This window comes from Muntiacus reevesi, chromosome 16 (assembly GCF_963930625.1).
Source record: "Muntiacus reevesi chromosome 16, mMunRee1.1, whole genome shotgun sequence".
Classification (NCBI taxonomy): Eukaryota; Metazoa; Chordata; class Mammalia; order Artiodactyla; family Cervidae; genus Muntiacus; species Muntiacus reevesi.
The window spans coordinates 18839324-18854929 of NC_089264.1; the positions used below are offsets into that span (position 1 = coordinate 18839324).

Sequence of the window (15606 nt, forward strand, 5' to 3'; positions counted from 1 at the left end):
GAGGTTGGGAAGTCCAAGATCAGAGTGCTGGCAGGTCTGATGTCTATTGAGGACCCTCTTCCTGCTTCACGATGGCTGTCTTCTCACTGTATCTCTATATGGTGGAGAGCTAAGAAGGAGCGCAAGTTTGTTTCCCTTCTTACAGGGGCATTAATTCCACTCAGCAGAGCACCACTCATATGACCCAATTACCTCCCAAATGTCCCACCTCCTAATACCATCACATTAGGGGTTGAGGAATTCAACACATGAATTTTTTGATGGTGGAGGTGAGGCACAAACATTCAGTCCTAACACATAACCATTTCAGGGTCATACAGCTGCATATATCCACACTGGAAGAAAAAAACCTTCTCAGATGTTTCTTAATTTTGAAAAGACTTTTGTATTTTCTTCAGGACATTAATAGCCATTATAATCAAAATCAGAATAAGGCAATAGAAAGGTGTTTCTATAATAAACAATTACTTGCTTTAAAACAAATTACATATACATATCGAGAGGAGAACGGCTAACCAGTCCAGTATTCTTGCCTGGAGAATTTCATGGACAGAGGAGCCTGGTGGGCCACAGTCCATGGGGTTGCAAAGATTCAGACACGACTGAGTCAATTATATATGTATCTGATAGGTTCAGAATTCCTAGAAATCTTACAGTGCTGCTTAGGCTCTATTGTTCTTTCTTGGCTATATAAGCTAGGTATCTATCTATAAAATATTAAGCATATATATTTATTTCTTCTAATTTTACTGTTTACATTATTATGAATATAAAAATGATAATGTTAAATGTGGAATATTTTAAAAATACTGAATAAAAAATATTATTACATATTATATAGAGATAGCATCCTTAAAAAAATAAATATTCACATGCTTTCCTCCCATCCTTTTTAATGCAGTTTTCACATGGTTGAGATCACATTGCACAGAGTAAAAGCCCAATTTTTTGAGTATTTCCTAAATGCGAGGCAACCTGCTAAGTGCTTCATAAACATTATATCAACATCCCATGAGCCAGATATTTTATTCTCATTTCATAAGTTAAAAAACTAAGGACTGAGGGTGAGTTTAAACAAGTTGCCCAAGACAATACAACTAGTAAGTGGTCAAACTGAGACTTTAGCACAAGTTAAATTCAATCTTAAAATGCATTCTCTTAACCAATATGTTTCCCCAGAGTAGGAAATGGCAACCCACTCCAGTATTCTTGCCTGGAAAATTCATGAACAAAGAAGCCTGGTAGGCTACAGTCCACGGGGCTGCAACGAGTTGGGCATGACTGAGTGAGCATGCACGCACAGAACAATTATGTTAATAAAATTTTCTCTGTTTACCATTATAACTAACATTTCATGTCATTAACAAATCATTACAAATATCATGTAAATGAAAATTTCAAAGCGTCTATATGATTTGGGCTCCTCACAGAAGTCTTACAGTCAATGAGTAATATTTTTAAAATCCTTGCATATATTAAGAACAAGAACAGAATATTATTGTTGTTCAAGTTGAAATGCATTTGGTTACTAGAGACTTTGAATGTTTCTAATAAGCTTATTAGATATTTGTATTTCTAAGGAAATATATTTCTCAAATAAACATAAAGGAAATCAGAAATCACAAATGCTCTTTGGAATATGTGGTGTTACCGCCCTGATTCTGGTTACAAGGGGGAAGCATAGCCCTTGGGGTGATGGAAGACCTTGTTGAAAGACCTAAAAATATTTAGATTTGTTTTCTTCCATTATGTCAAGTCACACTAGTTTTAAAAAGTTAGTAAATCTATTCATTTTTGCTTGATACAGGTCATTATATTAACGGAGATATGACAAATAATAAGTATTTCAATTCTTACATATAATTAATTTGCTTGAAGTTTCTAAAGATAGTTGGTTTGAGGACTTTAAAAATCCCCCTTTAAAATCTTGTTTACAGCATTGATTCTTATGTCCAGAGATATAGCAAAAGAAAAGGCATTTACTAAGCAAAGATAAACACTAACTAAACCCTTATTTTGGAGAAGGAAATGGCAACCCACTCCAGTATTCTTGCCTAAAGAATCCCATGGACAGAGGAGCCTGGCGGGCTGCTGTCCATAGGGTTGCACAGAGTCAGACACGACTGAAGCGACTTGGCATGCATGCATGCATTGGAGAAGGAAATGGCAACCCACTCCAGTGTTCTTGCCTGGAGAATCCCAGGGACAGAGGAGCCTGGTGGGCTGCCGTCTATGGTGTCGCGCAGAGTTGGATACGACTGAAGCGACTTAGCAGCAGCAGCAGCAAACCCTTATTTGAAATACCACAAAACTGAATTAACAGAGCTTTACTACATTCCCGATACCTGGTTATTCTGATTTCCTCTCTAGCTACAGTGTTTTCACTACAGTCTATTTCATATAAAAGAGCCACTGATGCATTTGGTTTGATTTATCTACTGACAATACTTCAATTATCCTCCTAGGCAAATTATATTCTTAAATCTAATTTTGGTTTAATCCTCCAAGTAATTTTAATTCATTTTCCATATATCTTGACAAAGGTAATTATGAAAGGAAAAAACCCATTATGGGTATATTATTATGAGATATAGAGAAAAATGTCACTTCCCAAAAGACATACACTTTGTTAGTTGGTATTAGTGAATTACATGACCTTGAAAGGTATAAGAACGTGCCAGAATGATTTATCACCTACAAGCCATTGAAGGGTAAAGAGATACATGGCTGATCGGCTGGGAATTTTGTGATTTGAGAGGTGAGTAAATGCTACCTTATACACTCTTCCTGGTAACATGGGCATTGGTTTAGTGGTCTATTTTAAGGAGAAGCTTTATCCTCTACCTCACCATTTATGTAAAATTTAAGTGGTACATAATAATATATTTATTTGAACTTGCTGTATCAGATGTCTATTATATTTTCCTGAATATCGTTCCTAATAGGTTTCTTAAAAGTTTACTTCTCTTTCCATAAGCTTTGCTTGAGATAACCAACCTATATCATGTCCACAAAGGACACACACTGCATTCTTTTCAGGCTGTATAACAATAAGTCTCACAATTTTGATTTTTAAGTTGATATTTAAGAAATGAATTTCACTGACTGAACAAAAATCCTAAGTACTCTGAAAGGTCTGGACTTCTAAGATTGGACAAGAATTTCAACTAGACAAGCGCATTGTATATGCTATGTGACCATATACAGTTGAGAATGCAAATTAGCACATCCTTCCTGTAAAGTCATTAGGCAAAGGAATCAAAAGTCTTAATTGATACATCATTAGACATATATAACAAATAACAATTATAATAACAACAGAAAAGGAACATGATTAATGAGTAGGGAAAGTATTTAGTATTACTTTACCTGACAATTTCAGGTAAAGCAGGATCTCAAGGTATATGTAAATATGCATGTGTTTGTGTGTATAAATACACAAAGACTAAAGGGTTTTGACAGTATTATCTCTCACTAGCAAAAATACTGGTGACTCTTCCTTATATTATTATGTAGTTTTCTATATCGAGCATTTAGTACTATAAAAATAAGAAAAAATATTCAAAACAGATACAAGGATAGCAGCAATGCTAACATCTTATTGAAACTCAAATTCCACCAGAGTGTACAACCCTGGATTTAAATGAACTGGCAGAATCACATTATCTTTGGTCTTCTAGTGGTATCATACAATAACAATTTGATTTGAAGTTTTCAAAAACATCACCAATACATTTTATACTAGAAGCTCAGAATACATGAAGATATCAAATCCTTGCTAAAGAAAGAGTCATCTGAAAGCAACTCAAGTATTTGCAGCTTATTTTTTTTTATTGCAGTATTGTTGATTTAAATGTTGTGTTAGTTTCAGGTGTTCAGCAAAGTGAATTAGTTACACATATAAACAAACTATTTCTACTATATTTTCTGATTTTCTTTTCTTTCACAACCTTCTAAAAATGTAGAATAAACCAAGGGAAGTCATCTTCATTAGAATTCATTCACTTTGTAACTATTTTTAAAGTACTTGCCATGTGTCAAACATTTTTTCAGGCACTGGGGATTTTGCAGTGAAGAAAATAAAGTTCTTGTCTGGTAGAGGAACAAATATTATCTTTACCATGTAATAATAAAATGCTGTGAATGAAGTAATATTCATTAATAAGGTATACTTTATAGATAGTAGAAAACAAAAGTTATAAACTTCTTGGTTAGCAAAGAAAATAATGTATCTCCTTTATTTACTCTAGGACATTTCATTTCTCTTATTTAGTTAAAGAAACTGAAATTGCTTGATTACTTACCCCAATATTAAACATCCCTGTAAAATACTCCATATTTGCTTGAATGAACCAAATGTTGCTTAAACCTAGTTCATCACTTCTCTTCTTAGCACGAATTAATGATAATTCCTTGTTTTCTATTAGTATAACCTAGATTTCACACAGGAAACAATAGTATGTTCAGTAACCTAATTTAGACATTAAAGCAAAGTATTATTACTGTATTTACTAGCTTTAATAATGCTGATCATATTACATTGATCTTTATCATTGTGCTTCCGTGGTGGCTCAGACAGTAAAGAAACAGCCTGCAATGTGGGAGACCTGGGTTGGATCCCTGGGTTGGAAAGGTCCCTTGGAGAAGGGAATAGCTACCCATTCCAGCACTCTGGCCTGGAGAATTTCATGGACAGAGGAGTCTGGCAGGCTATACTGTCCACGGGGTCGCAGAGTCAGACACGACTGAGTGATTTTCACTTTCACTTCACTTTCACTATCCTGTGCCAGATAATACAGAACAAAAATGAACAAGGGCCTTGAGCTCGTGGAGCTTACAGATATGATGATATGAGTGAGATAGGTAATTATAATACAGTGAGTGGTAAGTGTTTAATGAAAGACACATAATGTGTTATCAAAGCATGTAAACTTGATGACTAAGAGAGGTTTTAGTCGTTTAGTATTAAAGAGTAACATATTAATTGAGGCCTGCAAAATGAATAGAAATTAGCTGGAGCAATGAAGGAGTGTTTCTGGTGGAGAGAGAAAGGCCCAAGGTGAGAGAGATACAGTGAGTTTGCAGAACCGAGAAAACTGGTACAGTGGGGTATGGTGAGTGATGCTAGAGCTGGGAGTGGGGAGACAGGGTGTGGAGGGCAGCAATCAGACTGCAGAGGTAACAGGAGCCAGATCGCATGTGATACAAGGACAACCAGTTGCTGGCAATGCGTAGTATGGATTGGTGGGGCCAAGGCAAAAGGCACGGCAACAAGTTACAAATTTCTAATAGTAATCCAGGCCAAGGAAGAGAGGAGACATCGCTGATTTGGATGAAGAAAAGTGGGCAGACTTAAGTCACTTTCATCATTCTCATTCTTAGTTAGGTCCTTATCTTGCCCTTACGTTTGTCTTTATGGAAAAATTCTGGATCTTTTTGTATAAAAAGCTTGTCAGAGGATATTTGGTGTCAAAGGTTTTCCAGGCTTTATTCTAGCCAAGATTTTCCTTCTCCAATTTCAACATCTCTAAGTTTCCAGACCTTTTAGGAAGGGAAAAAAAGATACCAGTCCCTGATTCTGCATCTCCAGGATTCTGCTCTATGAGCTCTCTTCCTCTTACTCCAACCATGAAACTGTTGTTTTCCTTGGTGATGAAACAGATGCCTGCCTGTTTCTCTTCATATTCCTCATTTATTTACTAAGAAAGATAAAGAATAATACCTTCCACTCTCTATCATTCTGGCCAGTCTATGAGTTCTTCCACATTTTTTTCTTCTGAGAATAATCACTTTAATTATTTTGTAATTTCCAGCGAGCTCACAAGCAAAGAATTGTAATTTGAAAAAATGACATCAAGTTCTAGCTTTTATGCTAAAAGCTGGAAGGAAATGATTTACTATGACAGAAGACTAAAAACGGCACAAACTTCTAGCAAATGGTGATGGTGATTGTATAAATTATAGTACATTTACTCAAAAACATATTATCAAGTTACATTTCAGTGATGATATTTAAAACTACTTGCAATAGGAAAAAACCTTTATGACATAAGATTGAGTGAAAGCAGGTGGTTCAAATTGTATTTGCAGTCTTAGAATTTGCAGCAACAAGCATCCTTCTGAACAATGGCTTAATGAGACCATGGGGGGAAATGCATTTGATGGATCAGAGTGGTAGATCTGGGGTTCATCTTTTTCTTTAAAAAACAGTTTTACAATTCCGATACAATGACTAAAAACCAAGGCACCAAAGAATATGCTCAACAAGTTTCAGAAGCTAGTATTTCAAGTACAAAATTATGTTGACAATTAAACTGGTTTCATCATTAATTAACAGTGAAATAATTATTTCTTTTATAAAAAATAAAAACTGTATTGTGGCCCTACTCTTTTCCTCTAAGATTCTGAATCTTAGAAGTGTAGTTCAATGAAAAATAAAATGTCTGTGCCTCATATCTGACCTCAGTGAATGACTATCAGCTCAAAGAGGGATAAGCCAGACTCAGCTAATTGAATTGTGCAGTTTCTTATCATCTGTCATTCAGACTTTACCTGGCATGATGGCATCATGTGAGCTAGGACAATCCCAACATGGCCCTGAAAAAGGCAAGAAAAGGAACAAGTTAACTTTGGTCTCTCAGGCTTCTGTGACAACATTCTTGTCATATAAAAACATGTCCTTGAGTGTAAGATAGTAAAGTCACTTTGTCTTGGAAAGGCTAAAGAGAATAAAGAAGAGATACAATACCCCACCACTACAGAAATCCACAATTCTGTCACCAGGTTTGGCCTGATTTGTCACCATATAAACAAGGTTGTTCAACTGTTGCTGCTTCCTCAAAGCTCGATCACTGGACATTTTACCTGGGAAAGAGATGAAGACAGTGACACATTATGTATTGCAGGGACTGGGAAAGTACCAGTGCACTAGACTAGTAGCATACAGGAAGAGCGGTACAGATGCAAGTGAATACCGTTCCACGTGACCCACTACGAGAGGATTAGAGAACTGGAACTCAGAGGTGAAATCTCTTTTTGCTTAATTTTACTTTTATTCTTACCAAACCTTTCTTTTGGAGGAGGAAATGGCAACCCACTCCAGTATTCTTGCCTGGAGAATTCCATGGACAGAGGAGCCTGGTTGGGCTGCAGTCCATGGGGTCCCGATGGGTTGGACATGACTGAATGACTAACACAACTATTCTTTTAATTGTCACTATCAGAAAAATCTATGAAAAAATGTCTTTAAAGAGAGGAAACAGTAAGTGTAAAATTAACTTTAGTCATAAACAAAGTGTTTAACAAATGTTACTGGAAGAATAAAAATTAACAATAATAGTCTAGTCTCTTCCCTCTATCCCTCTCAGTGACATAGTATAAAGATTATCTAATTTCAGCACATTGCTTAAATCTCCTTGGAGAAAAGAGACCTATAATAATAAAAAACATTTTTATTCTCTAACTGGCACATCTGTGAACTCTTAATTCTTCTGGTTAAGACACTTGGAGCATAGGTGTCACATTGTCTAAAATATATCAATTGTTATTGCATTTAGAAATAAATTAGATTTTTTTATTTCTGCTTTGAAGCTTCCTTTCCTCATGAGTCAGACACAGAAATTTAATGTAATTAGAGACAGAAGATAGGGCATTTCCAAGCATAAAACGCCTTGGGCCTAGCAGTACGAAAACATCTTAACTTTCCTTTCAAAAGCCACTAGTCAAATCCATTAAAATATCTTCAGAAGAATGAATAAAAGTATTTGTTTTAACATATTTCAAATGCACTGTTGATCAGAGCAAGATTAAAAAAATATAAGGGTAGCTTTCAGTGACATGTGTGTGTTAGTTGCCCAGTCATGTCCAACTCTTTGAGACCACACAAACTGTAGCCTGCTAGGCTTCTCTGTCCATGGAATTCTCCAGGCAAGAATACCAGAGTGGATAGGCATTCCCTTCTCCAGAGGATCTTCCCGACCCAGGGATCGAATCCTGGTCTCCTGCAGGCAGATTCTTTACCGTTTGAGCCACAGGGAAGTTCAGTGATATAGATAAAAGGAAAAATGCAGATAATCTCTTGGGCGTGATCAAAAATCATTTACAGATAACAAGTTTCCCCACTCCATTTTTCACAGAAAAATAGCATGCTTTTTCATTTTGTATTTTAGTTCTTTCTTCCATTACTAAAATTAAAACATTGGGAAACTTGTATGAAAAAACAGGAAATATGAATTTAAAAAGATCTATATGAGAGAAAAAGTCATTTTTTTAAGTACTTTTCTATTTTTAATATATGCACTTCCAACTATACCCGTAAGTTCATAATTTTCTGGACAGCATAGGAAATGTTATAATAGAAATCTTTCTATGTCTACAAATTTGTTTCTATACTGTAAGTTTTAATGGCTGTGAAAATTTTATTAACTACCTATACCCAATTTATTTAGCCAATTTCCTGTTGTAAAAACGTGGTCATTATCATACAATTGACTCATTGTGTGCGTTCTTAATTATTTAGCATGGCCTAATGTTCATTGGAAGGACAGATGCTGAAGCTGAAACTCCAATACTTTGGCCACCTCATGCGAAGAGTTGACTCACTGGAAAAGACCCTGATACTGGGAGGGATTGGAGGCAGGAGGAGAAGGGGCGACAGAGGATGATATGGCTGGATGGCATCACCGACTCATGGACATCAGTTTGAGTAAGCTCCGGGTGTTGGTGATGGACAGGGAGGCCTGGCGTGCTGCGATTCATGGGGTCGCAAAGAGTCGGACATGACTGAGCGACTGAACTGAACTGAATGTGAATTTCAAACATGAAAAGCATTGAAATCAATAGTTTGGTGACTTCATTTGTGAAGACCATTTCATGTACTTATTTTCATTTTTATCTGATAATATAATAGCAAACTATTTAAGCCATTAGTGAAAGCCCTTGTGGTTTTGTGGACAGCCACTCCTAAGAGGTTTTATTATGACAGGTTTTAAACATAAGGCAAAATTGAAAGAATCAACATTCAGAGAATGACTCTGCACCCTCTACCTAGATTCTACCATTAGCAGCCTACTAGAGTTGGTTCACCACACTTCTATTTATCCCTCCCTCTATGTATCCAGTCATAAATCCACCTAGTTATCTATTTTTATTATGGCAGTATAGTTTTTATTTGGAGGAAGAAAAATAAGAACAAGGAAGGGGGAGAAGGGGCAGTAATCAGAAGGCAAAGAGGAAAAGTACTTTTGAGGCCCTTGGGAGAGTGAGAGTCACACATGCTGCTATTAAATGGAGCCATCAAGCAGCAAACTAGCACTGCCATTCGAGCCTTTGGTATGTTTGTGGATTTCTTAACAATCCGTAGCCAAAGGATTTTCAAGAAAGAAAGTAAAAAGGAATCACCTTTTGTTAAGAATAAGGAGATAAGAAAATAAAACTTGTTCGTGGAATATCTAACAGTAAGTTCCGTACTGTACTTCTACCAGATATTTAGAATGGCCTAACTTTCTCAGGTCTGCTTCAAAAGCAAATGTTGATGAAGATCTGTTTTACTTGCTAAACCTGCCTCTTTGCCTATGAAGAATCTGTGCCTAAATGAAGGCAAAAAGATACCTTTCAGGGTTCTGTTTAAATACACAGACTATTAAGTTGCCCATAACATTCACAGGTTGAACTAAAAATACAGTACCATGAGGCCTAAGTGCTTTATGGAAAAACTGCCTCTAATAAAGCATCCCTCCTCCCCATTCTAGTTTTATAAATATTATGAAGCTCCTGGAAACATGAATAGGATCTTAAATATATTAAACCAGGTAAGAAAGTGGTATTTTGATTATGCTTTGTCAGATGACAATACATTAGTAAATTTGGCGTTTTAAGGGCTATAATAACTCTAATAAAGAAACTAAATAAAAAAACAAGAAAGAGGTATTTTGAGATATGGTATTCATTTAAAAACCAAATCATACTTTGTATTTAAATCCAATATTCTTGTGCCTGACACCATTTACATGTATAAAAGTTTTTTTTAACTTGACTAAAAATGATGGTTCTTTAGGTGTCATCATGAAAAAACAAAATTTAAGAATCAAGTGTTTTAATATAAATGATCCTATTTACCCTGCAATGTAAATTCTTCTACAGCAGAGTTTGTTGTCTAATTCAAGTTAGAAGGAACCTGATTATTTAGACAACTTCACTGTTCGCATTATGCAAAAAGAAATTACAAGGGTAAAGGAGCCAATTTTTAAACTAAGGAAGCACCATATTAGGACACTGGTATTTTTGGTCAATTCAAAGCATCAAATAAAGCAGGATGAAAAAAAAAAAAGCCACAGATGGAAAACAGGCACGGGTGCAGCCAGGACACCTGCTCAGTCTAGTGGCAATAGATAGTGCTCAAGATCAGGCAGCTTTTTTTAAATAAATTTTTTATTGCAAGATATTTGCTTCACAATATTGTGCTAGTTTCTGCCATACACCAACACAGGCAGCTCTTAGTTTATTCTTTCTTAGTCTGAAGCAACCAAGTACCTTGAATGTTATAGATTACTGGTAAAAGGAAAATGGATGGGTGCTTGGATACATTTTAGACTTAAAAAGATTCATTTGTTTTGTTTTCTAAGTATTTCTTTGAGATGCAGCACACCACCCTCATTCTGTGAAAATTTTTTTTTTTAATCATTAAATATGATTAAAGGCAAAAAGGAAAAGTACTTTAGGAGTACATAGACTATATAAAGGAGATGGCTAAAACTAATCGTGCAGGGATTTCTAAAATACATTTTTTGTTTGGAAAGTTATCAAATCAAGAGGGCAAGAGTAAATTTCCCCAACAGAGACGCCTGTAATAGAGAGGCTGCAGAGATGGTATGACACAATTGAATATACAGGGTGATACCCATAGGGCCTTTGGCGGGTGAAAGGAACGTAATAACCACAAATTTTCATGCTTTCAAGAAGCCTAACAACACTAAGACAAACACCATGCTTCACAGGGTACTGGCCAGCGATGCCCAAATTCCACCTTCAGGGCAGCTGTGGTTTTCATGCCTGGGACAGTCACCAGGCCCCAAGTATACGCCCCGCAGCCGTCTCCAGGCTGAGGACACAGCGCAAAGCAAGACATAGTCCCTGTGTTTCAGGAGTCAAGAGGGGACCTAAGAAGACGATGTGCAGGTATGAGTATTCATTATGTGCAAAGTATGTGCACTGCCGGTAGAGAACTGACTGTGTGAGACATCACTGAGGATTTTACTGAGATCTGGGGTACTTCACCTGAGTCTCTGAGGAGGAACAGAAACTTCCCAGGTAGACTGGGGAGGGAAAGCAAGCTAAAAACGATACGGCAGGGACTTTCCTGGTGCTTCAGTGATAAAGAATCTGACTGCCGTTGCAGGTGACACAGGTTCGATCCCTGGTCTAGGAAGATTCCACATGCCACTGAGCAACCATGCCCGTGGGCCACAAGGACTGAGCCCATGTGCCCTAGAGCCTGTGCTCTGCAACAAGGGAAGCCACGGCAATGAGAAGTTCACACACGGCAATGAAGCGTTGCTCTGACTTGCACAACTAGAGAAAGTCCGTGCAAAGCAACAAAGACCTAGCACAACCTCAAAAATAATAAAAAGAAATTCTTTTTTTTTTTTTTTAAGTGTGATATGGTATACTCAGGGGAGAAACTGCGATTAGCTCACTTGTGCTTGAATATGAGGATCCATGGGAAAGTGGTAGAGCATGGGACAGACCTGAGAATTTGGCAGGGCCAGATGGGAAAGGGCACTGCTTCTTATCTTGTCTCTTTGTGCTGCAGAGAAACAGTCTTAATTTATACTTAACTGGTATGCTTAGAGCTCCTTAGAGACAAGTTCTCTTTGAATAGACAGCTTTGTTATTTTTACATTATTCCATATTAAGATGTTCTTTTATACTGCTATCCTGCAACATTTTAAATTCTGGATAGAGTATATCCACAAATCAGATAGAATTATTCATAAATTTATGTGGAGCATTCAACCTCAATGGATACTAATGTCATCAAATGATTTAATTAAGAAAATGAAATTAAGTAAATTGAACTCACTGAATCATTTCGAGCTCTGCTGTTCTAGACCAAGAATGCCTTTGGATACTTATTGGATTCTTCTCCTCACTCTCCTTCCCAGGCTTCTCTCCCCGTGGCGGTCCCTGAGATGCTGTGCGCACCAGGTTCTCTCTCTGTGCCACCGCTCATCACCAAGGGTGATTTTCTGGAGTATATTACCAAAAAGTCCCTTCCAAAACTACCCGTGAAAATACCTGTCCTTACTTAAAATACTTTTAAAGGCTCCCCTCTGCCTTATGAAAAAACTCCTAAATTCCTGGAAAGAAAGCAAGGCCTTTAACCATCTGGACCCTGTTAATTTGCCGACCTTCCTTTCTGCTGCTTTCATACGATACCTTCTAAGTTCCAGCCTCTCTGAACAATGGCTATAGTCTCTTGAACTTATCATTGCTGGTGAGTCAGCTGCTTTATAAATTTTGTTTTCTTTGCTTGAAACCTATTCCTCACTCCTGGCTACACTGACATGAATTCCTATTGTAATAAGTTGGTTTTCTTTTTTTTAAGACAAAAACAAAAAAGTTACTTTTTTAAACTCCTTGTCACTATACAAAAGGCTTTTATACCATAAAGGCTGTTTTTTATGCTGTAAAGGCTGTTATTATTAACTACTGAAAAAGTTTTCTTATTTTAAAATGATTACCAACAAAGATGCCACAAAAAAAGAAAACTACAGGCCAATACCACTGATGAACATAGATGCAAAAATCCTTAACAAAATTCTAGCAAACAGAATTCAACAACATATTAAAAACATCATACACCATGACCAAGTGGGCTTTATCCCAGGAATGCAAGGATTCTTTAATATCCGCAAATCAATCAATGTAATACACCACATTAACAAATTGAAAGATAAAAACCATATGATTATCTCAATAGATGCAGAAAAAGCCTTTGACAAAATTCAACATCCATGTATGATTAAAACTCTCCAGAAAGCAGGAATAGAAGGAACATACCTCAACATAATAAAAGCCCAAACCCACAGCAAGCATTACTCTCAATGGTGAAAAATTGAAAGCATTTCCCCTAAAATCAGGAACAAGACAAGGGTGCCCACCCTCACCACTACTATTCAACATAGTGTTGGAAGTTTTGGCCACAACAATCAGAGCAGAAAAAGAAGTAAAAGGAATCCAGATAGGAAAAGAAGAAGTGAAACTCTCGCTGTTTGCAGATGACATGATCCTCTACATAGAAAACCCTAAAGACTAGCAGAAAATTACTAGAGCTAATCAACAAATATAGTAAAGTTGCAGGATATAAAATTAACACACAGAAATCCCTTGCATTCCTATACACTAACAATGAGAAAACAGAAAGAGAAATTAAGGAAACAATACCATTCACCATTGCAACAAAAAGAATAAAATACTTAGGAGTATATCTACCTAAAGAAACAAAAGACCTATACATAGAAAACTATAAAACACTGATGGAAGAAATCAAAGAGGACACAAACAGATGGAGAAACATACCATGTTCATGGATTGGAAGATTCAATATTGTCAAAATGGCTATACTACTCAAAGCAATCTATAGATTCAATGCAATCCCTATCAAGCTACCAACAGTATTTTTCACAGAACTAGAACAAATAATTTCACAATTTGTATGGAAATACAAAAAACCTCCAATAGCCAAAGTAATCTTGAGAAAGAAGAATGGAACTGGAGGAATCAACCTGCCTGACTTCAGACTCTACTACAAAGCCACAGTCATCAAGACAGTATGGTACTGGCACAAAGACAGAAATATAGATCAATGGAACAGAATAGAAAGCCCAGAGATAAATCCACGTACCTATGGACACCTTATCTTCAACAAAGGAGGCAAGGATATACAATGGGAAAAAGACAACCTCTTTAACAAGTGGTGCTGGGAAAACTGGGCAACCACTTGTAAAAGAATGAAACTAGAACACTTTCTAACACCATACACAAAAACAAACTCAAAATGGATTAAAGATCTAAATGTAAGACCAGAAACTATAAAACTTCTAGAGGAGAACATAGGCAAAACACTCTCTGACATAAATCACAGCAGGATCCTCTATGACCCACCTCCCAGAATATTGGAAATAAAAGCAAAAATAAACAAATGGGACCTAATGAAACTTAAAAGCTTTTGCACAACAAAGGAAACTATAACCAAGGTGAAAAGACAGCCCTCAGATTGGGAGAAAATAATAGCAAATGAAGCAACAGACAAAGGATTAATCTCAAAAATATACAAGCAACTCCTGCAGCTCAATTCCAGAAAAATAAATGACCCAATCAAAAAATGGGCCAAAGAACTAAACAGACATTTCTCCAAAGAAGACATACAGATGGCTAACAAACACATGAAAAGATGCTCAACATCACTCATTATTAGAGAAATGCAAATCAAAACCACAATGAGGTACCATTACATGCCAGTCAGGATGGCTGCTATCCAAAAGTCTACAAGCAATGCTGGAGAGGGTGTGCAGAAAAGGGAACCCTCTTACACTGTTGGTGGGAATGTAAACTAGTACAGTCACTATGGAGAACAGTGTGGAGATATCCTAAAAAAACTGGAAATAGAACTGCCATATAACCCAGCAATCCCACTTCTGGGCATACACACCGAGGAAACCAGATCTGAAAGAGACACGTGCACCCCAATGTTTATCGCAGCACTGTCTATAATAGCCAGGACATGGAAGCAACCTAGATGCCCATCAGCAGACGAATGGATAAGGAAACTGTGGTACATATACACCATGGAATATTACTCAGCCATTAAAAAGAATTCATTTGAATCAGTTCTAATGAGATGATGAAACTGGAGTCCATTATACAGAGTGAAGTAAGCCAGAAAGATAAAGACCATTACAGCATACTAACACATATATATGGAATTTAGAAAGATGGTAACGATAACCCTATATGCAAAACAGAAAAAGAGACACAGATGTACAGAACAGACTTTTGGACTCTGTGGGAGAAGGCGAGGGTGGGATGTTTTGAGAGAACAGCATCAAAACATGTATATTATCAAAGGTGAAACAGATCACCAGCCCAGGATGGATGCATGAGACAAGTGCTCAGGCCTGGTGCACTGGGAAGACTCAGAGGGATCGGGTAGAGAGGGAGGTGGGAGGGGGGTCGGGATGGGGAATACATGTAAATCCATGACTGATTCATGTCAATGTATGACAAAAATCACTACAATATTGTAAAGTAATTAGCCTCCAACTAATAAAAATAAATGAAAAAAAATTAAATGATTACCGAGGCATTATTCATTATACCAACTACCCCCAAAAAAGCCTCCAACTAATAAAAATAAATGAAAAAAAATTAAATGATTACCGAGGCATTATTCATTATACCAACTACCCCAAAAAGGACTGTTAGCTGAAATTGCTTCTGTTTACATGAAATAGATACAGATGATTTTTTCTGGAATTACATACATTTGGGCCCAATTAAATGGAAAGACGATTAGGAGACTGACAGGCACATAACACATGCTCAATA

At 36.7% G+C, this 15606-nt stretch overlaps 1 protein-coding gene across 4 annotated transcripts in view; it reads right to left on the bottom strand.

The window, feature by feature from the left end:
• GSTCD (glutathione S-transferase C-terminal domain containing) overlaps positions 1-15606 on the bottom strand; it is a 125638-nt gene that overhangs the window by 22867 nt on the left and 87165 nt on the right. For 3 of the 4 annotated variants that reach the window (XM_065907089.1, XM_065907090.1, XM_065907092.1), the window contains 3 exons: positions 6749-6864; positions 6553-6597; positions 4305-4433 (listed from right to left, as the gene is read on the bottom strand). In XM_065907089.1, coding sequence (XP_065763161.1) covers positions 4305-4433; positions 6553-6597; positions 6749-6864 — 290 coding nt within the window. Of the gene's footprint in view, positions 1-82; positions 110-4304; positions 4434-6552; positions 6598-6748; positions 6865-15606 lie in introns of those variants that run through there. The other variant, XM_065907093.1, reaches the window with a different exon arrangement.